At 41.4% G+C, this 27,593-nt stretch overlaps 1 protein-coding gene across 1 annotated transcript; it reads left to right on the forward strand.

Annotated features, from left to right (window-relative positions):
• The first annotated feature begins 548 nt into the window (after window positions 1–548).
• LOC114033332 (zinc finger protein 665-like) lies at window positions 549–19,327 on the forward strand. Its single transcript, XM_027848813.1, has 4 exons — window positions 549–1,029; window positions 7,684–7,810; window positions 8,331–8,426; window positions 16,527–19,327. Exons 1-4 carry the CDS (start codon window positions 931–933, stop codon window positions 18,941–18,943), a joined length of 2,739 nt encoding a protein of 912 aa, XP_027704614.1. The 5' UTR covers window positions 549–930; the 3' UTR covers window positions 18,944–19,327.
• The last annotated feature ends 8,266 nt before the right edge of the window (window positions 19,328–27,593 follow it).

Raw genomic sequence — 27,593 nt, forward strand, 5'->3', positions numbered from 1 at the left:
GTCACAGGGACCCCCCATCCCCCCCTCCCCGCCCCGAGGCGTGTGGTCACGGGACCTCGGAGGGTGCGCTGACGTCATCGACTTGGGCTCCAGGGGCGGGCACTTCCGGAAGGCCGCGGTCTGTGCGGGGGTCAGCGCGGGGTCAGCGCGCGAGCAGCCTTCGGCGGATGTGCCTAACGGTCACAGGGACCCCCCCACACCCCCGGCGCCCGGCGCTTCCCTTCCCCTTCTCCTCCTCGAGGTGCCCCGAGAGCGTGGGGGCGGGGACCGAGGATCCCCCCCCACGCAGCTGAGCCGCCTTCTTCATCCTCTTCCTCATCTTATCTCCCCCTTCTTCCTCTCCCGCCCGTTCTTCTCATCCTCACCCTCTTCCTCCTCTTCTTCCTCCTCCCCATCCTCTTCATCACTCTTCCTCGGCCCCCTCCCCCTTCCTCTCTCCTCCCTATAATTTTCATCCCCTTCTCCTCCTGCTCCCGTCCTTCCTCTGCATTCTCTTCCTCCTCTTGTGCTGTCCTTTTCTTCTTTGTGCCCCCCCTCCCTTCTGCTTCATCTTCTTCCTCTTCCACCTCCTCCTCCCCAGCCCCCCCAGATTCTGAGCTCCTCTGGGCCAGGCACTGTTGGTTGGGCCCCAATGTTGTGTCCTCCATAGCCCACTCAGCCAGGGCAGAGGAATTGACCTTATCATCCTCAGGAGGTGTTTCAGGTCGCCAGAGGTTCAAGGACTTGCCCAGGGTCACAAAGCCAGCATGTGCCAAACGCCAGGCTTGGCCCTTAGTCTCCCTGGCTCTGAAGCTGGCCCTCTGTTTTTTGCCCTCAGCTGCCTCTCCCCCTGACCTTAGCAGGCAGTGAATGAGTGGGCAGGGACAGGGGAGAGGACTCTGGATGTAGGTGTTCCAGGCACCTGCAAGGCAGGCCATTCTTTTCCCTCTGATGGTTCCCCTTTCCTCCGCAGATCTGCATTCAGAGCGCTCTGCCCTTCCTCAAGAGGCAGGAATGGCCTCTGTGCTCCTGACAGCCAGGACTCCCCAGGTGAGTGGGAAATTGCTGTTTCCTGGAATGGCATCACTGTCCACAGTGCCAGAGAATCACCAGCTTGATGGATGATTGAGCCAGCTTTTACTCTGTGCCAGGCACTGGGCCAAGTGCTTTTTACCCAAAGTCACGCAGCTAGAGAAGGATTCAGGTCTGTGGACTCCAGAGACGTGAGAGACTTCATAGGAATGCACCTCACTTCCCTCTCTTCTCTACCTAACATCCACTCCATTCATTCATTCATTCATTCATTTGCCAAGTGGTCCGGGCCTGTATTCTTAGTGCCAGTGTGCTACCAGAAATGCCAGAGGCAGCCACAGAAAGAAAGCTTTAGGATCTCCAGCATGCTTTCCTCAGAAAACCTTGTGAGCCTTATAAGGAATGCTGCCCCGATTTCTGCTGATGAAAATGTTGAGGTACTGAGACACCAACAGGAGGTGTCAGAAGCCATGACAAGGAGACAGGTAGATGAGTCCAGCTTGGCAGGGCCCGAACACTGAGGTCCAAGAGTCATCACTAGCCTAACACATCTGGTTTACAGACAGGCTGATTGTGTGTGACCTGAGTGGAAACCCAAAGCCTCTGCTGCCGTAGGCCCAGGAATGAAGGAGCAAGTCTTATAAGTCAGTATTGACTTATAATTGACTTATAAGTCAATAGCTTAGTCCTGGGGTTAGCTCACTTTGAGAGACATGCCACATTTTAGGAGTGATGTTTTCTTGTAAAAGGAGCTGTTTCTTGTTCCCAGAAAAAAAGAAATGACTTGGAAGATGGAAAGCCAATATTTAGGGAGCTTCCCAACATTCTTTCAGACACAGGTTAAGATCATGCAAAGTTTCTTGGTAGATCGACAGAGAGAGGAAGTGAGGTCTGTTCCTTGAATAGGTGACTGTCAGGCTCAAATGAGGCATAAAAGAGGGTAGTGTGTGCTGGCCCTTCTTGTGAAGATCTAAATGGACAAGGATTCTGTGAGATTTTTTTATTTTATTTTTTTTTATTTTTAAAAATTATTTTTTTTAAAGTTTTAAAATTTATTTTAAACTTAAGCACAAAATAAGAAAAGAAAAAAGAAACATTGCCATGTATACAGCAGAACCTCAGAGAGGATTTAATATAAAGCAACAAATTTCCATTTCAAGAAAACCTATGTTAATAAATACTATGCATTATTTTCCAAGCGGTACAGCTTTTCTTTGCTTCCTTGTAGGTTTTCTTTTGTTCTCTGCTGTGTGCTTTTTATTTAATTACCCTGCCCCCCCGCCCCCTGAAGGCTACCATTAAGTTCAGATACACACACCATATATAACACATATATACTCATATGTTTATATGTAAGACTGTACTATGCTTATTTTCACTTGTCATCTGTTTCTCTGAAGGTGGATGGCATCTTTTTTCATAAGTTCCACTCTTTCCATGTTTTTCCAAATCAACCAGCTCATCATTTCCTACACCACCACAATATTCCAACCAAATCACATTCTATCTGAGAGATTGTCTATGAAAGTTTTTCCCCCAATTTTCTGCATTTCTTTATACAAGAATATTTTAATTTAAATTAATCAAAAGTATCCATTTTACATTTCAGTAATGTTCTCTCCTTATAATATAGTTCAGATCTGATACTACTAAATCTACTTTCTTTATACTTTTTTCCCCCTGGTTTCATTGAAGTTCCTGACCTTTTGTTCTTTCGAATGAACTTTGTTATTATTTTTTTCCAACTTAGATAATGTTTTAGTAATTTAATTGGGATGGTATTACATAAATAGATTAGTTAGGTAAAATTGTTGTTTTTTTATTATATTGCCTTTGTCTACCCATGAACAATAAATATTACTTCAGTTATTTAGATCTAGCTTTATTTGTATAAAAAGTGTTTTATGTTTATATGGTTCCTGTGTCTGTTTTGGCAAGTATACTCTCAGATGTCTTATACTGTCTAGTTATTTTAAATGATCTAAAACAATATTGAATAATCTGACTGATGCATAGTATAGTTTCCCTATTTTTCTCATTTGAATAAATCTCTTTTAGATTTAACTTTGTCTGAAATCGTGATTACTACCCCTGCTTTTTTATGTAATAAATTCTACCCCTGACCTTTATTTTATGTCAGTGTATATCTCTCATTTTTATAGCATTTTCTGAAAACAACATATTGTTGTATTCAAACTTTTAATCTGCTATCAGTTTCCATTTTATGGGTAAATTCATCTCATTCACATTCCAAGTTATAATTACTTGTATATTTTCCTCCTTCCTGTTTTTCCTCTTTATCCTTCTCACCCTGTTCATCCCTCTTCAGTTCTCTGCTTTACTTCTATCCGCTGCCTTGCCCTCTTATTCTTTACCTACCCAACCCTCCAAGAATCTCTCCCTTATCCTCCCCCATCCTTTTGCTCTCTTATTTCTTTCTAAATTTAGAAGACTTTTATACCCTTCTAGATATATATGTTGTTCCCTCTTTAACCCATTCCTGACGAGAGTGAGGTTTCAGCACTACCCATCCTCCCCCCACTAGCTTCTTTGTATCAGTTTTTCCTTGCTTGCCTCATTTGTATGAGATAATTGCTCTTTTTATCTCTCCCTACACAGTTTTTTTAAATCATCCCATCATATTTAGCCTAGCCCAAGCTTTCTTTCAAACTACCCAAATAAAAATGACAGTCATAAAAGAACTGATAATATTTTCATATATAAGAAGTAAACAATTCAATCTTATTGAGACCGTTACAATTGGTCCTTAATGTTTATTTTGTATTTCTCCTGGATGTTGTATGTCACATTTTCCCTAAAGTTCTGCTTGTTCTTATCACAAATACCTGAAAGTCTTTTCAGTTTGTTAAATGTCAGTTTTTTTTTTTTCATTCAGAATTATACTTAACTTTGCTGGTTAAGTTACCCTTGGTTTTATTTAACCCCAGCTCTTTTGCTGTATGAAATATGGTATTCTAAGACCTATGGTCCTTCAACATGGTAGCTGCTAAGTCTTGGGTGATCTTTTATTGTAGATTCATGGTATTTAAATTGTTTTTTCTTGTTGCTTTCAATATTTTCTCCTTAACCTGGGAGCTTGGAAACTTGCCTATGATATTCCTGTAAGTTTTCCTTCTAAGGTCTCTTTCAGGTGGTGATTGGTGGATTTTTTCTATTTCTACTTTGCCTTCTTCTTGTAGAACTTTAGATTTTTCCTTGATAATTTCTTATAATATTGTATTAGTATTCTTTTTTTTAACCATAATTTTCAGGCAGTCTGACTATTCTTATCTTATTTCTCCTCGATCTGTTCTCTAGATCAGTTGTTTTTCTGATGAGATATTTAAAATTCTCTATTTTTTCATTCTTTTGATTTTGTTTTATTATTTCTTCATCTCTTAGAACATCATTACCTTCCCTTTCCCCAATTCTGTTGTTTGTCCTTTGTTCGAGGAATTATTTTCTTCCTTAAATTTTTGGTTATCTATTTCAAGTTGGTTGGCTTTCTTTTTATAGTTTTCCTTTTTTTTTTTTTGGTGAGGCAGTTGGGGTTAAGTGACTTGCCCAGAGTCACACAGCTAGTTAAATGTTATGTGTTTGAGGCCGAATTTGTCCTTCTGACTTTAGGGCCGGTGCTCTATTCACTGCGCCACCTGGCTGCCTCTTATAATTTTCTTGGATTTCTCTTACTTTTTTTTTCTAATTTTCCCTCAATCCCTGTTATTTTATTTTTAAAGTCTTATTTAAGTTCTTCTAAGAACTCTTTTTGGGCTTGGGATCATATGACGTTTCTCATTGAAAAAGGAGTGGCTTTTTTAGCTCCATTATCTTCCTCTGAATATGAACCCAGATCGCCTCTATCCCCATAGTAGCCATGTATAGTTGGGTTCTTTCTTCTTTGCTTACTCATTTTTATTCTTTGTTTTGTTTTATTTTTAGCAGCTAGTAGTGTGATCAAATTCTAATCCCAAGGTATGGGGAATAATGCCCCAAGCCTCAGGTCCTTTTCATTTTCTGAGGTCTGTCTTGGGGTCCAACTCTGGATTCTCCTCTGTCATAATGTGCTGCAAATGATTGTATTCGTTGTGGTCCCCCAAGTGCTCACAGCCTGCAGGGCTCCCATCCCCTGCTACATACTCACCACGTGCACAGTGTAGGACCTTCAATCTTCTCCTGCTGGTGAGATGAAAGTTTCTAAGGCTGAGGCTGCCTCTGGGGCTTGTTGTTGGCTGATTCTGCAGAGGTGGCTAAACCTGTGCCCCCAGAAGTCCGGTCTTTCCTGGGGTCTTCTTAGGTTGTCTTTACCCTGACCTTTGTTTCTTTCTGCTGTTCTATATTCCTTCTGAGGCAATGTTCTGTCTTTCTGTGGAGGAAATTTGGAGAGCTGAAAGTTTTCTGACCTACTCTGCCATCTTCTCAGAATCCTTTCTGGGGTCTTCCAGATGTTTTGTTTGCCCAGGCATTGTCCTGTTTGTATCAGGGCTCCTAACATTATGCACTCCCTCCGTGATTCCTCCAAGGTGCTGGCCTCACCCACATCATGAAGAAAGCCGGCATTGGGTTAAAGCATCTGCTGTTGGATCAGAAGTGGGGCCCAGAACTGATCTGGAGAAAAAAGACCTGGGTTGCATTTGGGAACCTGGGCAGAGGCTTGAAGGGACCCGGGCTGCTCCCTCGAGCCTTCCAGACTGACACTGTCCAGGACTATGAGGTTGAGAGGTTCAGATCAGGTACAACATGTTTTAATCCCCCAAAGGCAAGAAGTAATTGTCTGACTATCCAGCAATACCAAGCTGCTCCCATGGCAAGAGTGAGGGAGGGCTCTGTGAAATGTAAAAAAGAACCTTCCTCAAGAGAAGCCTCCCAGGCTGTGTTTGCGTCCTCTGTGGAGGCTTCCACGGCAGAAGACATGCCTGGGCTACCCCCGGCACCACTGCAACTAATAACCGGGTCGTTGCACCCAGGGCACTTCCGTTGATGTTCTGCTCCCACTTAGTCCTGTTTTTGTTGGACAGTCAAAACCAAGCCTGAAGAGGCCGTTGTGTGATCCTTAGGTCATCTAAGGATGCCCTGACACGTGTCGAAAAGGTAGGGGCTGTGTCAGGAGCAGCTAGAGATCTGGTGGGTCTGGAAGTGGAGAGGTTGGCACATTCTAGTGTGCCCTTAAGGAGCAGAAGTAGGACTGAGCTGTGGTCAAGGGAGCCATGGAAGTGCCGTGGAAAGGTTGTGTCTTCCCCCAGCTACTTCTCCTGATCCTTCTCTGTCCACACATGCCGTGATACCAGCTCTGGTTTTGTTACCCAGCCATTTCCAGTGAACACAATGTAGCCTCAGCAACTGAAAGGATAAATAAGAGAGAAGACTTTTCTCGCCTAGGGGCTCAGCGATTATGATTGAAACTATAACTTTGCATCTAAAACAAAGTCTGTAACTAACCCTAGATAGGAGGGAAGCATGATGTCATCTCCTAGGCTTGAAGCAAGCTGATTACTAGAACAGACACATGGAAGTCCAGAAAGACCTTGAGTGCATTCCATATGAGGAGCTATGTGAATCCACATATTTGAAGGAGGCACTAGAGGGAGGTCAATGGGGTTCCCCGCATTGGGAGTCTTTACATGGAGGCTCTGTGAACACTTCCTTGGGGGATCCCTGTAGGATTAGGGTTGGGCTGCATCAGGTGATTCGGCGATATTTATGTGACCTCCAGTGAGTCAGTTCTCTGAACCTCGGTTGTCTCATCTGTAAAGCTGGGCAGTTGGACTAAGTGACCTATGATTCAGTGATTTTAGCGCAATGGGATGACATGCTGGTGACAGACGGGAAGCATCATCAAGCAGAGTGCTGGCCTCTGACTCTCGCCTTTGACCCTGGCCAAGGGATGCTGAGCATGTTCCCTTCCCCTCCCCCACCGCCAGCTTTCTAAGATGACAAGGTGCAAACTGAAGGCAAATGATACACACTTGTGTACTTGACCTGCAGAATAGAGGAAGCAGGGGCCTGGAAATGGGAAGATGGGATTAAGCCTCAGCTCTGATTTGTACAGTCTTGTGCCTGGGATGTTGCACTCTGTGTTTCTCACCTGTGTAACGGGCTTCTTCCCCAGGGGATAGGAGCAGGCAGGTCTCAAAAGAAGAAACGCAAGGAATTAACAGATATACTGAGAAAAACTCCTCTACAGGTACAAAAAAAAAAAATGACAAGGGCCCCACTGGTAGATTTGGAAATGCCACCCAGGAGCCTCAGGGGCAATTGAGCAGGAGACACTGAGAAGCAGGCTGTGCTCCTGTGTAATTCAGCACCTCCTGAAGGAAACAGACTCCAAGGCAGAGGTGGCTCTTGTAGCTTCTAGGAAAAGGGAAGGCTTGTACTCCCTGCCCACATTGTTATGCCCAGGACCACCAACCACAGCTTCTCAGATGGTCCGACTCCCTCATCTTACAGGCCTGGGGCAGTGGCGGGCTGCGAACTCAAGCCCTTGGACTCTTTCTGGCACGCTGGGATGTCTTCAGATAACTCTTTGTTTTTTTACTTGGCGTGTTACCAGCTTGGGACACTCTGAAGGCTCAGCACTGCAAGGAAAACCCTCTGCAGTTTCTGCCAGCTGTGCTCCTCCTGAGCTGTGTCGGAGTAATGGGCTCTGGGTAAGTGGACATACATTTGGTGTTTCAGGAATCAGTGACATTCAGGGACGTGGCTGTTGACTTCACCTGGGAGGAATGGGGGCAGCTGGACCCTTCCCAGAAGGAACTCTACAGGGAGGTGATGCTGGAGAACTACAGGAACCTTGCCTGCCTGGGTGAGGGAACAGTTCTTGAGCTGTTACTGTCCAGCGTGCCTTGTGCTACCCCCCCCCACTACATCCCCCAAAGGCCTTTCCACAATCCAGCATGCATTTATAAAGAACCTCCTCTGTGCCAGGCACTGGGGATGCACAGAGAGAGAGACATAAGGGCTGCCCTCAAAGAGCTGACATTCTACAGGAAGTGTTTGCTTTTATAAACTGGGAAACTAGGAAGCTTGATAATGTTATCCCTGAGGCTTTCGTTCCTCTAGTCTCTGTTTCCTCATGTCCAAGACTGTCCCCTAAAGTCCCAATGTGAAGACGAACACGAAACAAGAAAAGAATCCTGCCTCTTGGGCATGAGACAAATTCCCCATAATTCCTAGGGACACAGTATAGAGCCTCCTTCAGTGGGCCTTGGTGGTAATCTGGACCTTCTAGGCAAGCCTACTTTTTCTCAGAGGGGCTGGGATGGATCTCAGTTTTTTCAGAGGGGGCTCTCTGTCCCCAGCACTCTTCCATTTCCAATGAGCAGGACTTGCCGTTTCCAAGCCAGATGTGATCCGTCAGTTAGAACGAGGGGAAACACTTTGGATGTCTGAGAGAGAAGTCCCAGAAGGCCTCTGTCCAGGTGAGTGAGTGACCTTCAGGCAGATTAGATTAGTCATTGCAAAAAACAGTTCTTTGGGTCCTTAATGATAATAGTGATAGTCAGCATTTATATGGTGTTTCAAAGCACTTTGCAGGTGTTATCTCATTCCGATCCTCACAGCAATCCTGGGAGATGCAATTATATCCTCATGCTGGTGGAAGTTAAGTCATTTGCTTAGGGTTAGACAACTAGTAAGTGTCTGAGGCTGGATTTGAATTTGGGTCTTCCTAACTCCCAGATCTAGCGCTCTCTACCCACTGTACCCCTTAGTGCAGGAGAAACTCTTAAAATATTGGACAGCGAGCCATCCTCAAAGGTCCCTGGCCTGTGGAGAAGAGCTTAGGCTATGTAGGATAAGCTCTTTTAAGGAGTCTGATCTTTTCCCAGGACAAATCTGGTTACTTAACTCTTGACTCACTTGTCCCTTCGGCCTCAGAAAAAAAAAATGGGACCCATAGTAGGGAGTAGAGCACAGGGTCATAGATGTAGATAGGCCTGCACAACCTGCAGCCCACGGACTGCATGCCAAAGGATTTCGGGCAGCCAGTGAAAAATATAAAGGAAAACATCTTTTCTTTGTAGAGGAAATCCTTTTTCATGCTGCAAGTGGCCCATAAGCAGCCTGCAGGCTGCATGTTGTGCAGGCCTGATTTAGATCATCCAGGCTAATGTCCACATATTACAGATTAGGAAAACCAAGACCCAGAGAATGTAATGACTTGGCCAAGGTTATACAGGTGAACAGTAAGTGGCCGAGCCAGGATTTAAATCCAGCCTTCCATCCCTCTCCTCATCTTTTCTGTGCTCTGTGTCTATCTCTCTCTTTCTTCCTTGTAAGTTATTACTGCCCATCCTTTGCTTCACCTCTCTTCATATTTCTTCAGACAGAGTTAGAATAAACTTCTGTCTTTGCGTATCACCCTCCAAGCTCTTGGTTTTATCTCAGTGTTTAGTGATGTGCCACCTTGTCTTCCTCCTTAGTTGTGGGGCTTATGCAGGGTCTACTTCTGCCATCTTCATTCTACATCACTTCTAGTTGTCTTTCTGATGAGGTGTTTTTCTTTTCAAGATATTTTTGTTCACATCATACTTAGAAAGAAGAATCAATTCCAAATTCTTGTGGTGTGAGACTGAGGGTTGTGTGGATGAGCAGAAAGATGGCCAGCTTGTGCAGAAGGGGAAGTGATGTCCAGTCTATCTTGAAAGGCATTATAAGGAGTTTATAATGAAATCTAGAGATGGTAAGGAGTCCTTGGGGTTTAGAGTGAGATGGGCAGATGTGAGCATAAGGCAAGGTAGAAGGGATTCTTATGGTGGAAATCTCAAGGCAGGGAGACCCCTGAGTGCTGTAGTAATCCAGGTGAGAGGCAATGAGGGTCTGAACTAAGGTTGTATCTGTCAGGGCTAAGAAAAGGGTCAGATGAACGAGGTGTTGTGGAGGGGAAAATGGCAGCAAGATATGGAGGGAGGGAGCGGAGGAAGTAGAGGACCCTGCCCAGGTTACTGAGCTGGGAGCAATGGTGGTGCCTGGGACAGGAAGGGAAAGTTGGGGATGGGGGAAGGGAACAAGTTGTGTTTTGGACATGTCTTGAATGTCTACCTCAGGGACACACTTCTTAGCAAGAGGAGGCTTTGCAGTTTTTCTAGCCTGTCTTGTCTCCCAGAGGGCCACTCTGATAACAAAGGATTTTTTTTCAAGAAGAAAAAGAAAGAGCACAGAAAAATTAAGCAACACATCCACAAAGTCCACTTTTCTGTGTCGTGCTCTACACTCATCTTCCCCCACCTCTGCTAAGAAGGAAGATAGATGCATTCTCATCTCGCCTCTGTCAGTACAGGCTTTGGTCATTATACTGCAATAGCCTCTTATTTTTTTCTCTTTCTTCTTACAAAGGTTTCATTAATGTCCTTTTCATAACATCATCATATTTTCCCCCCATATCCATCCCCATCTTGGAGAGCCACCTCATATAACAAATAATAAAAAGGGGAAAAAAAACCTAGCATAACTGGTTGATTCATCAAAAAAGTCTACAAATATTTGTAATATATGACACTCAAAGGCCTCTCACCCCTGCAAAGGGTTCTTTGGAGCCATGCTTTTTCTTTGTAATTTTATAACATTCATTTAAATTAAAAAAATATGTTTTTATGGATGTCTTTTATTTTTTACCTCCACTAATTCTTCCCAGCTTCCCTTTCCCTCCAAAAGAACCATCTCATATAACAACTAGTATTTTTTTTGAAGCCAAAAAAAAAAAAAAAGTAAAGAAGGGAAAATGTCAGCCAAACTGATCAACACATGGAAATGTCTCAAAATACGTTCAGTGTAAAGTACTTGTGGACATCCCACTACTGCAAAAGGATAGAGTGGCAGGACTTCTCACATCTCTTCCTTGGAGCCATGCTTGTTCTTTATAGTTGCAAACCATTGTCTTAATCTTCTTTCATGATGGTTCTTTATATTGTACTTGTTGTGTCTGTTGTTTTCTTGGTTCTGCTTACTTCATTGTGCATCAGTTCATATAAACCTTTCTGTGCTTCTCTGTATTCATCACATTGATCATTTCTTACCCTATAGTAATATTCCAGGGTATTCATGTACCACAGTTTATTTAGCTGTTCCCCCATCAGTGGTACTCTACCTTATTTCTAATTCATTGCTATCACAAAAAGTGCTGTTGTAAATATTTTGTTGTATATGGGGTTTCCTCGAAGCATAAATTTAGAAGTGGAATCTCTGGTTCCAAGGGCGTGCACACTTTAGTCACTTCATTTGCATAATTCCAAATTGTTTTCTAAAATGGTTGTACCATTTCATAGCTCTACCAGCAATGCGTGAGCCTGTCTTCCCCCAAACCCACCAGCATCGATGATTCCCGTTTTTGCCAGAGTATGAGGTGAGACCTCAAGGTGGTTTTGATTTACATTTTTTTATTTTGCGTTTTGGAGCATTTGTTCATGTGATTGCTAATAGTTTGCAATTCTTCCTTGTTGAACTGCTTCTTTATATCCTTTGACCACTTCTCTGGTGGGGAATAGCTTTTAGTTCTATATATGTAAATATATAGATGTAGATATATATACATATATATATATATACACACACACATATATTAATAAATATGAATATGTATGAATAAAAGTAATTCCCCACTAATTGTTTATACATTTTTTAGGCTTATCAGCAAAATTTGATACAAAGTTTTTTTTTTTTTCCAGTAGAACATTTCCGTTCTTATCTTAAGTGTGTTATATTTGTGTAGATTTTAAGTTTCATTTAATCAAAGTTATGTATTTAATCTTTTGTGGTTGTAATATCCATCCTGCTTGTGGCTGAAACCTTCCATATGTATTGTCTCCCTCATTAGAATGTGAGGTCTTTGAGATGAGAGGCTTTTGTTTTTCTATTTGGATCTCCAGTGCTTATCATGTGCTTTATACATAGGAAGCACTTAATAAATACTTAATTTATTCATTCATTCATTCACTCACTCACTTGTCTCTATCCCTTGTTTGGTTAAGAATATATCTCCTCATAGCTTTGAAAGATATGTGAAAATTATAAAAAATTTTAAAAAAATAGTATGATATTTTATCTTAAGATACACATTTCAAGTGGAAAATATTGTGGAAAATAGTACAAGTCTAAGCCTAATTTCTGCCAGACTGATTTTCAATTTTCCCAGCAGTTCTTATCAAATAAATTCTAAGTTTATGTTTTCAGTTTTAACAAACACTAATTTGTTGACTTCCATTGTTTCTAATTCTCCCTTGTCTAGTCTGTTCCATTAGTCTACCTTTCTATTTTTTAACCAATACCAGGTAGTTTTGATTACTGAGGTTTTATAATATTGAGTTCTAGAAGTGCTATTCTTCCTTTATATCTATCTCTTTTCATTATTTCCCTTGATATTCTAGTTCTTTTATTTTTTTCCATTGAGTTTTGTTGTTATTTTATTGAATGGTATAAAATAAGTCTTTGATAATTTGATTGGTATAACATTTAAACTATAGATGAACTTTGGTAGTATTGCCATTTTTATTATATTGGCATGACCTAGCCATGTGCAATATTCCTTCACCTATTTAAGTTGTCCTTTACTTCTTTAAGGATCAGTTTGTAATGGGATGTATACAAGTATTTTGGGTGTTTTGGTATATTGATTCCCAAATGTTTTATGCATTTTGTTATTATTTACAATGGAATTTCTCTTTCTTTTATGGCCTCTTGGATTTTGTTATTGTATAGAAATGCTTTTGATTTTTATGAGTTTATTTTCTAGCTTCGAGTGCTGTTGAAACCATGAAGTATCTCAGCATCTTTACCAATTTCCTAGGATTTTCTGTGTAAACCATCAACAAATAATTTTATCTCCTCTTTGGCTATCTTTACATCTTTAAGTTCTTTCTCTTATGCTGTTGAGACCTTTCTAGAACTATACAAAATAATAGTTGAGAGAGTAGGCATCCTGGCTTTACTCCTATATTTATTGGGAAAGTTTCTATTGTATGGGGCAGTTAGGTGATGGAGTGGATAAAATGCCTGGCCTCGTGTCAGGAAGATTACTCTTCCTAAGTTCAAATGTGGCCTCAGACACACCGCAGCTGTGTGACCCTGGACAAGTCACTTACCCCTGTTTGCCTCAGTTTCCTCATCTGTAAAATGAGCTGGAGAAGGACATGGCAAACCACTCTAGCATCTTTGCCAAGAAAACCCCAAATGGGGTCAGCAAAGAGTTGGACATAGCTGAACAACAACAGCAGCTTCTAGTGTATCTCCATTGTATATCATGCTTGCTTTTGGTTTTAGATAAATACTTTTCATGACTTTTTTTTTTAATATCTTAATACTCTTTAAGGGCACTCACTGCTTTTTTTTTCATAAGTATTATATTTTGTCAAAGATTTTCCCCACGTCTACTGAAATCATCATGTGGTTTTAGATGTTTTTTCTTTCTAAATGATTATGTTGATTGTTTTCCTATGTTGAACCATCCTTGTAGTCTTGTATATTTTCAAATTAGTCATGATAGATGGATTCTTGGGTGAATTACTGATAGGATTTTATTTAAAATTGTTGGATTGATAATAATAATACTGGTTTTTAGTTCTGTGCACTATTCTTCCTTAGTTTAATTTTATGTATATATTATATAGTATATATTTTGTCTCACAGAAAGAACCTACTAGGGTGCTTTCTTTCTTGGTTTTTGAGAATAATTTGTATTGGTATTAATTGTTCTTTAAAAGTTTGATATAATTCTCCTGAAAATTCTTCAAGACCCGAAGTTTTTTTTCTTTGGTATTTCCTTTGAAGCTAGTTCTATTTCCTTTTCTGAGATTGTATTATTTAAAACATCTATTGGTCTTATAGTTTGAGTATTTTATATTTTTGAAGGTATTCTTTTATTTTTTCTTCCTTTCAATTTTGTTAGAATATACATAGTAAGTTTGAATTATTCTTTTTATTTGCTCTTGTTTTGTAGTGATTTTTACCTTGTTCGTTTGCTATTTTGTTCATTTGATTTTCTGTACCCTTCTTTTTAATCAGATTATCTAAAGGTTTTATCAATTTTGTCTTTTCAAAGAGCCATCTTTTAGCTTTATTTATCATTTCTATAGTTTTTTGGGAGGGAGGGGTTTCTAGTTTATCTTTTTCTCCTTTAATTATTATTACCTATTCTTTAGTGTTTATTTTGAGTGTTATTTATTTGTTGGCTTTGGAATTTTTTTAGTGTCTATTTAAGTAATTTGTTACACCTTTTCTTAGTTTTAGAATTTTCCTTAACTTCTTCCTTTTTCTTTCTTTCTTTAATTTAATTATCTAATTCTTCCCCTTTTTTGTTTTTATCTCTGTTAGTTTTAAAAGATTTATTTTCTCCATCTCTCTTATTCTCTTCCTTTTTTGTTTATTCTGGACTTCTCTTCTTTGATTTACTTTCTTCATACTTAATTATTCTTTTCTTTTGTCACTGGATTCCCCATGAAATTAAAGTTTCTAACATGCCTATTTTGGGTTCCCTCAGTTTCTATTGTCTAATAGATCCTGTCCCCAGCTCTCTTTTTCTATAGTGTGTCACTCTTAGAACACCAATTCCTGTAGGAAGTAGAGAGGATATGTATGGCCCTATTGTAGAAAGGGTGGTATGAGAAAGAGAAGGAAAGTCTGGAAGGTAAAGCTAAGTGTCCTGAGCCTTTATCTTTTCAGAGTAGGAGAAAGGGAAGAGCTGTCTTGTTTTTATACTGGCTGGGCCCCATTCACCCTCCCTTCTGCCCCTTTTACCTCTCTTCAAGTCTCAGCTCAAGTGACACTTTTTAAACAAGGCCTTTCTTGATACTCTGAGTTGCTAATGTCCACATTCTGAAATGATATTTTATTAACTCTATTCATATGTATTATTTACTTGTAACCATACATGTGATTCTCCCCCTCCTCCTGCCATCCCCATTTAAAGTCAAGAATTTGGCTTTTTCTCTTTGTAGTACCTGCACTGAGCACATTGCTTGGTGAAATATGGTTATTCCATTGATTTGCATCCCAACAAGATGATCAAATCAAGAGGCAGTCTTTGAATTGAGCTTTGGTCTGCTTCCCTTGACTGAAGTGCCTTTGCATAGTCCGTCCTAGGAAGGACTTGTTCCTGTTTAATGGGACTATGATATCAATAAAATTCTCTCTCTTTTTTTTTTAAATTAATTTATTTTTTTTGTGAGGCAGTCAGGTTAACTGAGTTGCCCAGGGTCACACAAGCTAGTAAGTGTCAAGTGTCTGAGGCCAGATTTGAACTCAGGTCCTCCTGACTCCAAGGCTGGAGCTTTATCCACTGCACCACCTAGCTGCCCCATTAAAATCCTCTTTTAATAAAGGAAGAAAAAGAAGAGAAAACCTATGAAAGATACTAAAATGAAGGTAGTCAGCAATCTTGGATGTTTCAGAGACAATGATAGCAGTAGAGATTGTTGGTTGCCATGGGATAAGAGGTTTTGTTGAGTGGGATTGGAATCCAGATTGCAAGGTTTGGAGGAGTAAGAAGTGTGAAAGTGGAGATAATTAATGTAGATGTCTTTTTCAAGGAATTTTGTTGAGAAAGGTGGAGATGTATAGGATAAGATCCTGAGGAAGAGAGGGTTGTAAATTTTTTTAAAGACAGCAGTGCTCTAGCCATATTAATAGACAAGAGGGTAGGGACCATTGGATGACTAGATTAAGATTGATTGAATATTAAAGACAGAGGAGTCAGGGGAAAGTTTGTCTTCTCATATATATATATATTTTTTGGTTACAAGTGTCTTTGAAATTTGGCAACATTCATTAGGTAACACTTTTTTTTATTGTTTTGTGGTGGTGTTTCTTTTCATTTACATTGGTCATTGCCAGTATAATTGGCAATTTCTGTCATTGCCTCCAAGTCTAACCCAAAATCTGTGTGCATTTTATTGGTTTTATTTGCTTCACTCTATATCAGTACGTGTTTTCATGCTTCCCTCATCATATCTGTCATTTCTTACAACACAGTAATTTTCCATTGCATTTATGTTCTAGAATTTTGTTTAGCCATTTCTTCCTCTTCATCCCCCTCTTTCTTTTCTTCTGTCCCCTCTTCCCTTCCTTTGAGCAGAAGCTTAACAAATGAATCTGTTGGTCAAAGGACATAGGCATTTTAGCCACTTTATTTGTACAATTTTAAAGTGCCTTCCAGAATCACCTTCCTCCTTTTGTAGATGAGAGAACTGGGACGTGAAGAAGTTAAATGAGTTTTCCAGGGTCACACAGCTAGTAAGCACCTAACCCAGGAGTCTTCTTCACTCCTTCTTGAGACCTCTATCCAGTTGGCCATCTAGCTGCTTCTTTTGTCATTTAGAAAATTTACTAACTTCCCTACATCACAAGATTGTTGTGAAGATCAGTTTGAAAGGTTTTTGTCAGCTAGAAATGACTATACAACCAGGTGGTAATAGTATTGTTTGTTTTGCCCTTTAATATTTGACAATATTTCTTTTTGGTGCAGACAAAAGAGAGGCCTAAGTAAGTAGCAGATGGATACAGGGGATATTTACATTTTTTATTTCTTCCAGATTGGGAGGCTAGGCCTGAAGTCAAGGCATCAACTCCAAATCAGGGAATTTCTATGGAATCATCATCCCATAAAAGATCAGTAAGGAATAATTTCTATGTCTCCTACTTGAGAAAAGTCTGGAAATGTGAGGCCAGCTTAGAGATGCAGAAGAATAATAAAGAGGCACATTCTGGTAATGTCAGAATTACCAAAAGAAAAACTCACAATAAATTGAGAGGCCTTGAATGTAGTAAGTATGGAAGAAATCTCCATGTGGGGCCAGTCCTTTTTTCACAACAGAAAGTATCTTTGAGAGAGAATCTTTGTGCTTATGATGCACAGAAAAAGAACTTCACTCCATGTCCAGACCTAAATAAATGTAACAGAATCTGTTCAAAGAAAATATTTCCAAAGTGTAATAAAAGTGGGAAATCTTTGAGCTCCAGATTAGAACACATCAAATATGATAGACTATGCCCTGGAGAGAATCTGTGTGAATACAGAGAAAGCAGGAAAGACTTCATCTACAAACCCAGCTCACCCATGAATTCCCATCAAATAATAGATACTGGAAAGAAACCCTATAAATGCAATGAGCATGAGAATGCTTTTTCCCAGAATCCACAACTTACTGAATATAAAGGAACTCTCAGTGAAGAGAGATTTCATGAACACAGTGAATGTGGAAAGCCTTGTAAGGACAATTCATCTGTTACTTCCTATGAGCAGATTCATACTGAGGAGAAAACTTATGAATGTAATGAATGTGGGAAGATCTTCTATCAGAATGCACGTCTTATTCACCATCAGACAGCTGATAGTAGAGAAAAACCTTATAAATGCCATGACTTTGGAAAGGCCTTCTGCCAGATCACAGAACTAAATTGCCACCAGAGAATTCATACTGGAGGGAAACTTTTTGAATGTAATGAATTTGAGAAGGCCATCCACCTGAGTTCACAGTTTTCACAACCTCAGAGATTGCATTCTGGAGAGAAACCTTATGAATGTAATATATGTGGGAAGACCTTTCTTGTGATTGGGAAGCTTACTCGGCATCAGAAAATTCATATTGGAGAGAAACCTTTTAAATGTAATGAATGTGGGAAGGCTTTCCGCCTGAGGGCTGAAGTTACTCGGCATCAGACTATTCATACTGGTGAGAAACCTTATGAATGTAATTTATGTGGGAAGACTTTTCGCCAGAGTGTGCACCTGATTGGACATCAGATGATTCATACTGGTGAGAAACCTTATGAATGCAATGTATGTGGGAAGACTTTTCGCCAGTATGTGCACCTGATTGGACATCAGATGATCCATACTGGAGAGAAACCTTATGAATGTAATGAATGTGGGAAGGGCTTCCGCCTGAGTGTGCACTTGATTGGACATCGGATGATTCACACTGGAGAGAAACCTTATGAATGTAATGTGTGTGGGAAGGCCTTTCGTCAGAGTGTGCACCTTATTGGACATCAGATGATTCACACTGGAGAGAAGCCTTACGAATGTAATGAATGTGGTAAGGCCTTCCGGCTGAGGGCAGAAGTCACTCGACATCAGACAGTTCACACTGGAGAGAAGCCTTACAAATGTAATGAATGTGGGAAGGCCTTTCGTCTGAGAGCAGAACTTACTCGACACAAGACAGTTCATACTGGAGAGAAACCTTATGAATGTAACGAATGTGGGAAAGCCTTCCTTCTGAGTTCCCAGTTTACTCAGCATCAGAGGATTCATACTGGAGAGAAACCTTATGAATGTAATGATTGTGGGAAGGCCTTCCGTCTGAGCACCCAGCTTGCCCGGCATCAGAGAATTCATACAGGAGAAAAACCTTATAAATGTAACGAATGTGGGAAGGCATTCCATGTGAGTGGAAAGCTTACCCAACATCAGAGAATTCATACAGGAGAGAAACCTTATGAATGTCATCAGTGTGGAAAGGTCTTCCGCCTCAGTGCACATCTTATTCGCCATCAGACAATTCACACTGGAGAGAAACCTTATGAATGTAAAGACTGTGGGAAGGCCTTTTACCATAGTACAGAGCTTACTCTACATCAGAGAATTCATACTGGAGAAAAACCATATAAGTGTGATGAATGTGGGAAGGCCTTTCGCCAAAGTGTACACCTTGCTGGACACCAGATGATTCATACAGGCGAGAAACCTTATGAATGTAATGAATGTGGGAAGGCCTTCCGCCTAAGAGCAGAAGTTACCAGACATCAGACAGTTCATACTGGAGAGAAGCCTTATGAATGCAGTGAATGTGGAAAGGCCTTCCGTCTGAGGGCAGGACTCACTCGACACCAGATGATCCATACTGGAGAGAAACCTTATAAATGTAACGAATGTGGGAAGGCCTTCCGCCTGAGCTCCCAGTTTACTCAGCATCAGAGGATTCATAGTGGAGGGAAACCTTATTAACATACTGAGTGTGAGCAGTCCTTTGGTCAGAGACCAGACCTTAGATAACAAAGTAATTTTATACAGGATTAGAAAATTCATGCTGAAAAGATAAACATTGTTAATATAATCAATGAAGAGAGCCCTTCAGAGAACCCAAGTTGTTACATCTTAGAGAATTCATAAGGTGATTGTGAGAAGTTATTTTGCTCTAGCCTGGAACTAAATTAACAACAGAAAATTCATATTGGAAAATATGGCTATAACAAATACAGGAAGGTTATCCTTTGTTTCCTATGGCAGAATGCTGGAAAGAAATCTCAGAAATGTAATGATATTGGGAAGGATTTTGGTGAGAAAAGAAGTCAAATTTGTGTCAATCCATAATAAAGAGAAACTAATGCATAAGGTGCTAAAAACCTCCATTTAAATTCCAGTAACCCTAACCCTTCGACTCCCCTCCCCTCACCTATTTTAGAAGGCAAGAAAGAAATAATATACTCAGTTATACATAGGAAGCTGTGCTGAGCATATTTCCACTTTATCCCTGTTATAAAGCAGGGGGAGAACCGGGACAAGAAAGACAAAAGAATTCTTCTCTTCTAATTTGGGCCACATTGCACGTGCCAAGTGCAAAAACTCTTAAATTTCATAGAATCAAAATGATCTCTTTTACCTCCCGTGATCCTCTCCCTTGTTTGGTCCCCAGCTTTTCCCTTATTCATAGATCTGACAGGTACATTTTTCAAATTCGTTTCATTGGCTTATGATATGGCCCTTTATGCCTCTGGCTGCTGTGGAGGGTGGGGAAGAATGAATGGCATTTCACATTAGAGTCATCCAAGCAATCTTCACAAGGGCATTCCACCCACCCTCTCCCCCTCTCCCCACACCTTCGCATCCTCCTAGCGCCTATCGCCTGCCTGATGAGGTTTGGCTCCCAGAAAGGTGAAATGGTGGCCTTGTTCTCACACCGTATACCGAGATAAGGTCAAAATGGGTACCTGAATTAGACATAAAGGGTAATGCCATAAAGAAATCGGGATCATGACAAGGTATACCTGTCAGGTCTACGGATGAAGAATTCGTGAACGCAGTTAAGCGAAGTCAGGTGGATCATTTTGATTCCATAACATTTCCACCGGGACCGTGCGCCGTGATGGTCTCCGGGACGGCGGCGGGGAAGACCAGAGGGAGGCCGGGGAGTGCGGGTACTTGGTCGGGCAGTGGCGACGGGGCAGCAGCAGGGGTGCTCGGCCCCTCACCCTGGCTCTTCCGGTCTGGCCATATGTGCCCTCTGCGCTTGCCCCCCGTGAGTCCTCCACCGCTGCACACCCGAGTGTTGTATACAGCCCGCACTTCAGACCCCACCCCTTCGGCTTCCGCTTTCCCGGCAGATGCTTCCCTGTGGCCCCCCTCCGCCGGCTCCCCTCCTGGGCTCTTCCCCGCGGCGCCCCTGGACTTTACCCTCCTGCACCCCTAACCCCTCGCCGGCCAACCCTCACTTCTTGTATTGAAGTGAAGGAGAGTTTCCTCTCTTACCCTCCCCGAACTCACTGGTCTCACTTGGAGGTGGGGTGGGGAAAGAAAGGTTTGGTTTTTTTGTTTTTTTTCTTTAATTACTATGCTTCCATCTGCATTTAGCCCCCATGAGGTCTTTCTCTGGAGGGGCCATTCTTCCCTTCCCTCCGGGTCAACCAGAGAGGAGAATGTGCTCCCCAAGTGCCGTGCAAGCCTGTCTATTAGTAGGTGACCAGCGAATAAATCCGAGGGACCTTGAAAGAGGCCCGTGGTTATCCCCAGCGAGCCCCAAGCCGAGGAACTCACAGCCAGCCGTGTTCCCCGACGCGGTTTTGCCTCTGGGGACCCTGCCGTTCCTGGGAGATTGGGGTACAGCTACCCATCTACCAGGGGGGCGAAGCTCTACTGGTCTTTCGACCTTCCCTTTCTCTACTAGTCCCTTGACTGGGCTTCGTCTCTCAGCTCACTGGCTATCCTGAAATCATCCAGCCAAATACACCCATTTCTTCGAGAGGCGCCTGGGGATCTGCTTGGTAATACAACCCAACTAACCCAAAGACAATGCTCTCTCCTTATTGGAGGAGCTAGCCTAGGTAGTAGGGCAGTGAGAAGAGCTTGAGGAAGCCGAGGAAGCTCCCGGGTCATGCAGGTGGATACCTCCCTATCCACAAGGCTGAGACATTCCGTCTTTAATTTGTGGGGCCGGTGGGGGGGGGGGGGCGGGAGAGAAGAGAAAGGGAGGGGAAGGAAGCAGAGGGATTGGCATTTCTTCATCAGGTGTTGATTTGTGTGGCCACCTCGGTGTCTACACTGCCCATCTGTACCAGGGGAGTGGGGGGAGGTAGAGAGGGTTGAAGTCCCCTGCCCCATTTGGGAGATCTCTAGTTCCAAAGCTTGCTTTCTCCCCGGCCCCACCTCCAGCCTCAACTAAAACCTCAAGTGCTTTAATGCCCTCGCCCCACCCCCCCAAGCTAGTGGCTTTTCCAAGTTGGCCTCCCCCTCACCTCCCCCAAGTCCAGTGCAAGTCTCTCCCCCATTTGGTCTGATTATTGGTGATTGTCATGATTTAGAAGAATGACTCAGAGGTGTGGCAACCCAGGAAAAGGAATACTTATTTTCCTTCAAAGGGAGCCCCATTCCTGACACCACCCCCTCCAAAGAAAGACACTCCTCTCATTCTCTCTCCTTTTTATTTTTTGTTTTAAAAATTACAAAAGTCAACTTTATTTTTTAATCGATCGTGTAATTTTTTTTTCTTTTAGGCAATTGGGGTTAAGTGACTTGCCCAGGGTCACACAAGTGTTTGCTCTGAGGCCGGATTTGAACTCAGGTCCTCCTGACTTCAGAGCCGGTGCTCTATACACTGCCACCTAGCTACCCCCATTGTATAATTTTCACAGGTGATATTTGATACACTTTTCCTGCTCTTATCTTCACTGATTATATTTATGCAAAATCCATCAATAAAATAAACCATTTTAGTTTTAATAAACTTTATAAAATTTTTACATATAACATCTTATACATTAATGTAATATATAACATAAACTTTATATAATATTTATAAATTTAGCTTTTAATAAACAAAGCAATTGAAACCCAAGATAAGTGGACTAGGATCTCAGGTCAACAGCGCATCATGGCGGCTGATAAGTCCTGAGCACCACATTTTTTTTTTTTAACTTTAGGCAATTGAGGTTGGATGATTTGCCCAAGGTCACACAGTAAGTGTCAAGTGTTTGGTCTGAGGCCAGATTTGAACTCAGGTCCTCCTGACTTCAGGGCCGGTGCTCTATCCACTGCACCACCTAACTGCCCCCTGAGCACCCCGTTTTTTGAAAGACCACTGACAAGCTAGAGAGCACGCAGACAGAGGTGACTGGTCTACTGAACACGTGCCTTCAGTTATGCTGTGAGAAAGTTGGTTAAAGGTTTGTGGCATGTTTTGTCTGGGGGAGGGCTGTTTTTAAGTATCCAAAGGAGTGTCAATTGTTTTGCTTGACCGGAGACAGAACTAGGAAGGAACATTCATGATGGATAAACATGGTTTTTAAGTCAGGAAAAACTTCTTACCACGGAGAGCTGTCCAAAAGTGGGATGGGCTGCCTAGGAAGAAGAATGACCACCCTATAATCCTATAATCCTCTATCATTTACTGAGGACACGCAGGGAATCGATCTCATCATTTCCTACCCTGCTGACTTACTGGATTTCATATTCCCAGAAACTCATCATTCAGCAAGATGAAATCAACTCTTCCACTCCACTGTCTCGCCTCCTCCACATAATTTCAGCCTCTTTTTTTTTTTTTTTTTTTTGCGTTGTCTCTGTATGTTGTGAGTTTTTTGAGGGGAGGAGCTGTCATATTTTATTTTATATCTCCAGTGCCTGGCACTCAGCATGCACTTAATAAATGTTTACTGACTGGCTAACTAATAAAAAAAAAATTCATATGTAAAGGGATTTGCAAACGTTAAAGAGGTAAATACTAGTAGTAGTACCACCATCAGCAGGAGCAGCAGCAGCACCAGCAACCTTTTTTCCCCCTGATTTTTTACTCATTCTCTGTTATTTGATTTTTCAATTCCTTTTTGAGTCCTTCAAGATTTTTTTCAGGGGAGGGGGAGCTTGTGATCATTTGACATTACTCTTTAGGGGAGGAGTAGCTTTTTTATTTAAACCTATCTTCCTCTGAATATGAACCCAGATCTTCTTTTACACCAAAGTAGCTATCATTGGTTGGGGTCTTTTTCATTTGCTTACTCATTTTTATTTTTAATTTGTATTTTTTATTTTTAGCACATAATATTATTATAATCAAGTGTGAATCCCAAATCGTGGGTAATGTTGTTCTAGGCCTCAGGTCCTCCTTACTGTTGCTTTCAGAATTCTGTCTGGGGGCTCATCCTTAGGGACTCCTCTCCTCCTCTCCTAAGCCACAGTTAGGCCCCCCACAACCACACTGTCCAGAAAATGTTCTTGCTCCCCGTTGTACTGCATTCACTGGACAGGTGCTTTCCTTCTCCCCCACAGCCCCAGCCTGGGATTCCATGTGGTCAGCACAGCCGAGTCTGGCTTCTGGAAACAACAGGGGGTCCTACGATCTTCCCTCGATCAACATCTGCTGTTTTTTTTTCTTTTTTAAAATTTATTATTCTATTTTCCCCCAGTTACATGTAAAGACAATGTTAACATTAATTTTAAAAACTTCTGAGTTCCAAAGTCTCTCCCTTTCTCCCCCCCCCATTGAGAAGGCAAGCAATTCAATATAGGTGATACATGTGTAGTCATGCAAAATACTTCTATGATAGTCATGTTGTGAAAGACTTAAGTGTATTTCCTTCCATCCTATCCTGCCCCCCTCATTTATTCTATTCTCTCTCTTTTACCCATTCCCTCCTCAAAAGTGTTTTACTTCTGCCTTCCCCCTCCCCCAATCTGCCTTCCCTTTTATCTCTCCCCTTCTCTTCCCTCTTCCTCCCTGCTTTTCTGTAGGGTAAGATAGATTTCTATACCCAATTGAGTGGGAATGTTATTCCCTCTTTGAGCCAATTCTGATGAGAGTAAGGTTCACTCACTCCCCCTTACCTCCCCCCTTCCCCTCCACTGTAAAAGCATTTTCTTGCTTCTTTTATGTGAGATAATTTACCCCATTCTACCTCTCCCTTTCTCTTTCTCCCAGTACATTCCCCTGTCCTTAATTTTATTTTTGAGATATCATGCCTTCACATTCTACTCACACCTGTACCCTCCTGTCTATATATACTCCTTCTAACTACCCTAATAATGAGAAAGGTCTTATGAGTTATAAACATCATCTTCCCATGTAGGAATGTAAACAGTTTAACCTTATTAAGTCCCTTATGATTTCTCTTTCCTGTTTACCTTTTCATGCTTCTCTTGAGTCTTATATTTGAAAGTCAAATTTTCTATTTAGTTCTGTTCTTTTCTCAAGAATGCTTGAAATTCCTCTATCTCATTGAATATTCACTTTTACCCCTCATGGATTATACTCAGTTTTGCTGGGTATTCTAGGTTGTAATCCTAGCTCCTTTGCCCTCTGGAATATCATATTCTAAGCCCTGCAATCTTTTAATGTAGAAGCTGCTAAATCTTGTGTTATCCTGATTGTGATCATTTGACATTACTCTTTAGGGGAGGAGTGGCTTTTTTGTTTAAACCTATCTTCCTCTGAATATGAACCCAGATCTTCTTTTACACCAAAGTAGCTATCCACCTTCCAGGCTGTCTTGGGCTGATTGTGGCTTTAATTGTTTCTTTCTGGCTGCTTGCAATATTTTATCCTTGACTTGGGAACTCTGGAATATGACTATAATATTCCTGGCAGTTTTCATTTTGGGATCTCTTGCAGGAGGTGATTGGTGGATTATTTAAATTTCTATTTTACCCTCTGCTTCTAGAAGATCGGGGCAGTTTTCCTTGATAATTTCTTGAAAGATGATGTCCAGGCTCTTTTTTTGATCATGGCTTACAGATAATCCAATCATTTTAAAATTATCTCTCCTGGATCTATTTTTCAGGTCCATTGTTATTCCAATGAGATATTTCACACCGTCTCCTATTTTTTCATTATTTTGTTTTTGTTTTATGATTTCTTGATTTCTCATAAAGTCATTAACTTCCATTTGCTCCATTCTAATTTTTAAGGAAGTATTTTCTTCAGTGAGCTTTTGGACCTCCTTTTCCCTTTCACCAATTCTGCTTTTTAAGGCATTCTTCTCATTGGCTTTCTGGACCTCTTTTACCATTTGGCCTAGTCTGTTTTTTAAGGTATTATTTTCTTCAGTAATTTTTTTGTGTCTCCTTTATCAAGCTGTTGACTTGTTTTTCATGATTTTCTTGTATCAGTCTCATTTATCTTCCCAATTTTTCTCTACTTCTCTTACTTGCTTTTAAAGATCCTTTTTGAGCCCTTCCACGGCCTGAGACCTATTCATATATTTCTTGGAGGCTTTTGATGTAGGTGCTTTGACTTTGTTGTCTTCTTCTGAGTGTGTGTTTTGATGTTCCTTGTCACCAAAGTAAGTTTCTATAGTCAGAGATTTTCCTCCATTGTTTGCTTCTTCTCCCAGCCTATTACTTGGCTTTTTAACTCTGTTAAGGTAGGGCTCTGCTTCCATTGTGGAGGATGTACTGTCCCAAGCTTCATGGGTTTTGTGCAGCTGTTTTCAGAGATACTTCTAGTGGCCTGTAAATTTTCAGTTCTTCCAAGGGCCTATGATCAAGGGAGAGGTGTTTACTCCTCTCCTGGCCTGTGCTCTGGTCTGTGAATGACCACAAGCACTCCTTTCCACCCTGGATCTGTGAGGATGGTCCCTGCTCCACTGTGGCCACAAGCTCTGGTGTGCTAGTGCTCCTTCTTGCCCTGGGACTACTACCCAGGACTGTGACCTGGATCCAAGTCCTGCCCCAGTACTAGCAAACAGTAATCTCGTGACCTTGTAATCTTGTGACCAGTTGTTCAACCCCCTGACCATTTATGGGCTGAGATCTCTGGAAGCAGCCGCTGCTGCTGCCACTGCTGATTCAGTCACTCCTAAGGCCTGCTCCTGGTTTGCTGGGGCCAGGGTTATGCTGGTCAGGCCTGTCTCACTCTGGTCTGACAGACCTTTTCTGTTGACCTTCTAAGTTGTCCCTGGTGTCTGTGGGCTGAGAAGTCTGGAAATTGCCACTGCTGCCAGTGATTCAGTTGCCCCCAGGCCTGCGCTGGCCCAGAATTCGATGGACTTCACACCTCTCCCACCCTGGTGCAACAGACCTTTCCTATCCACCTTCCAGGCTGTCTTGGGCTGGAAATTTGTTTCACTCTGTCTCTTTGTGGGTCCTGCTGCTTTAGAATTTGTTAAGAGTAATTTTAAAAAATTAAATCTATTTATTTTTAGTTTTCAACATTCACTTCCATAAGATTTTGAGTTCCAAATTTTCTCCCCATCTCTCCCCACCCCCACCCCAAGATGGCATGTAAATTGATATAGGCTCAATATGTACATTCATATTAAACCTATTTTCACATTAGTCATGTTGTAAGGAAGAATTAGAACCATAGAATGGGAGAATCCAAAAGAAAGAAGAAACGAGAGAGAGAGAGAGAGAGAGAGAGAGAGAGAGAGAGAGAGAGAGCAAATAATATGCTTTGATCAGCATTCAGACTCCATAGTTCTTTTTCTGGATTTGGACAGCATTTTCCATCATGAGTCTTTTGGATTTGTCTTAGAACATTGCATTGCTGAGAAGAGCTAAGTCTATCAAAGTTGGTCATCACACAATGTTGCTGTTGCTGTGTACAGTGTTCTCCTGGTTCTGCTCACTTCACTCAGCATCAGTTCATATATGTCTTTCCAGGTTTTTCAAAGTCCACCTGCTCATCATTTCTTATAGCACAGTAGTATTCCATTATATTCATATACCACCACTTGTTCAGCCATTCCCCACCTGATGGGCATCCCCTCAATTTCCAATTCTTGGCCACCACAAAAAAAGCTACTATAAATACTTTTGTACATGTGGGTACTTTTCCTACTTTTATTTATTTGTTTATTTTTATTTTGTTTAGTTCATTCTTTTTTATTTATTATTTTTTCTTTCTCTTTTTTCTTTATTAATAAATTTATTTATTTTTAGTTTTCAACATTTACTTCCACAAGATTTTGAGTTCCAAATTTTCACCCCATCTCACCCCTCCCCCCACCCCAAGATGGCATGCATTCTGAATACCCCTTCCCCTAGTCTGCCTTCCCTTCTATCTCTCCCCTCCGTCTCTTATCCCCTTGACCTTCTATTTTCCTATAGGGTAGAATAGATTTCTGTACCCCATTTCCTGTATTTCTTATTTCCCAGTTGCGCGTGAAAACATTTTTGTTAAACATATGTTTTTAAAACTTTGTATTCCAAATTTTCTCCCTTCCTCCCTCCCCACCTACCCTCATTGAAAAGGCAAGCAACTCAATATATGTTATACATGTACAGTTATACAATACACTTCCATAGTAGACATGCTGTGAAAAACTAACTCTATTTCCCTTAACCCTATCCTGTCACCCCATTTATTCTATTCTTTCTTTTGACCCTGTGCCTCCTCAGAAATATTTGCTTCTGATTACCCCCTTTCCCAATCTGCCCTCCTCTCTAT

Source organism: Vombatus ursinus, unplaced genomic scaffold (genome assembly GCF_900497805.2).
Source record: "Vombatus ursinus unplaced genomic scaffold, bare-nosed wombat genome assembly UNPS02006874.1, whole genome shotgun sequence".
NCBI classification, from domain to species: domain Eukaryota; kingdom Metazoa; phylum Chordata; class Mammalia; order Diprotodontia; family Vombatidae; genus Vombatus; species Vombatus ursinus.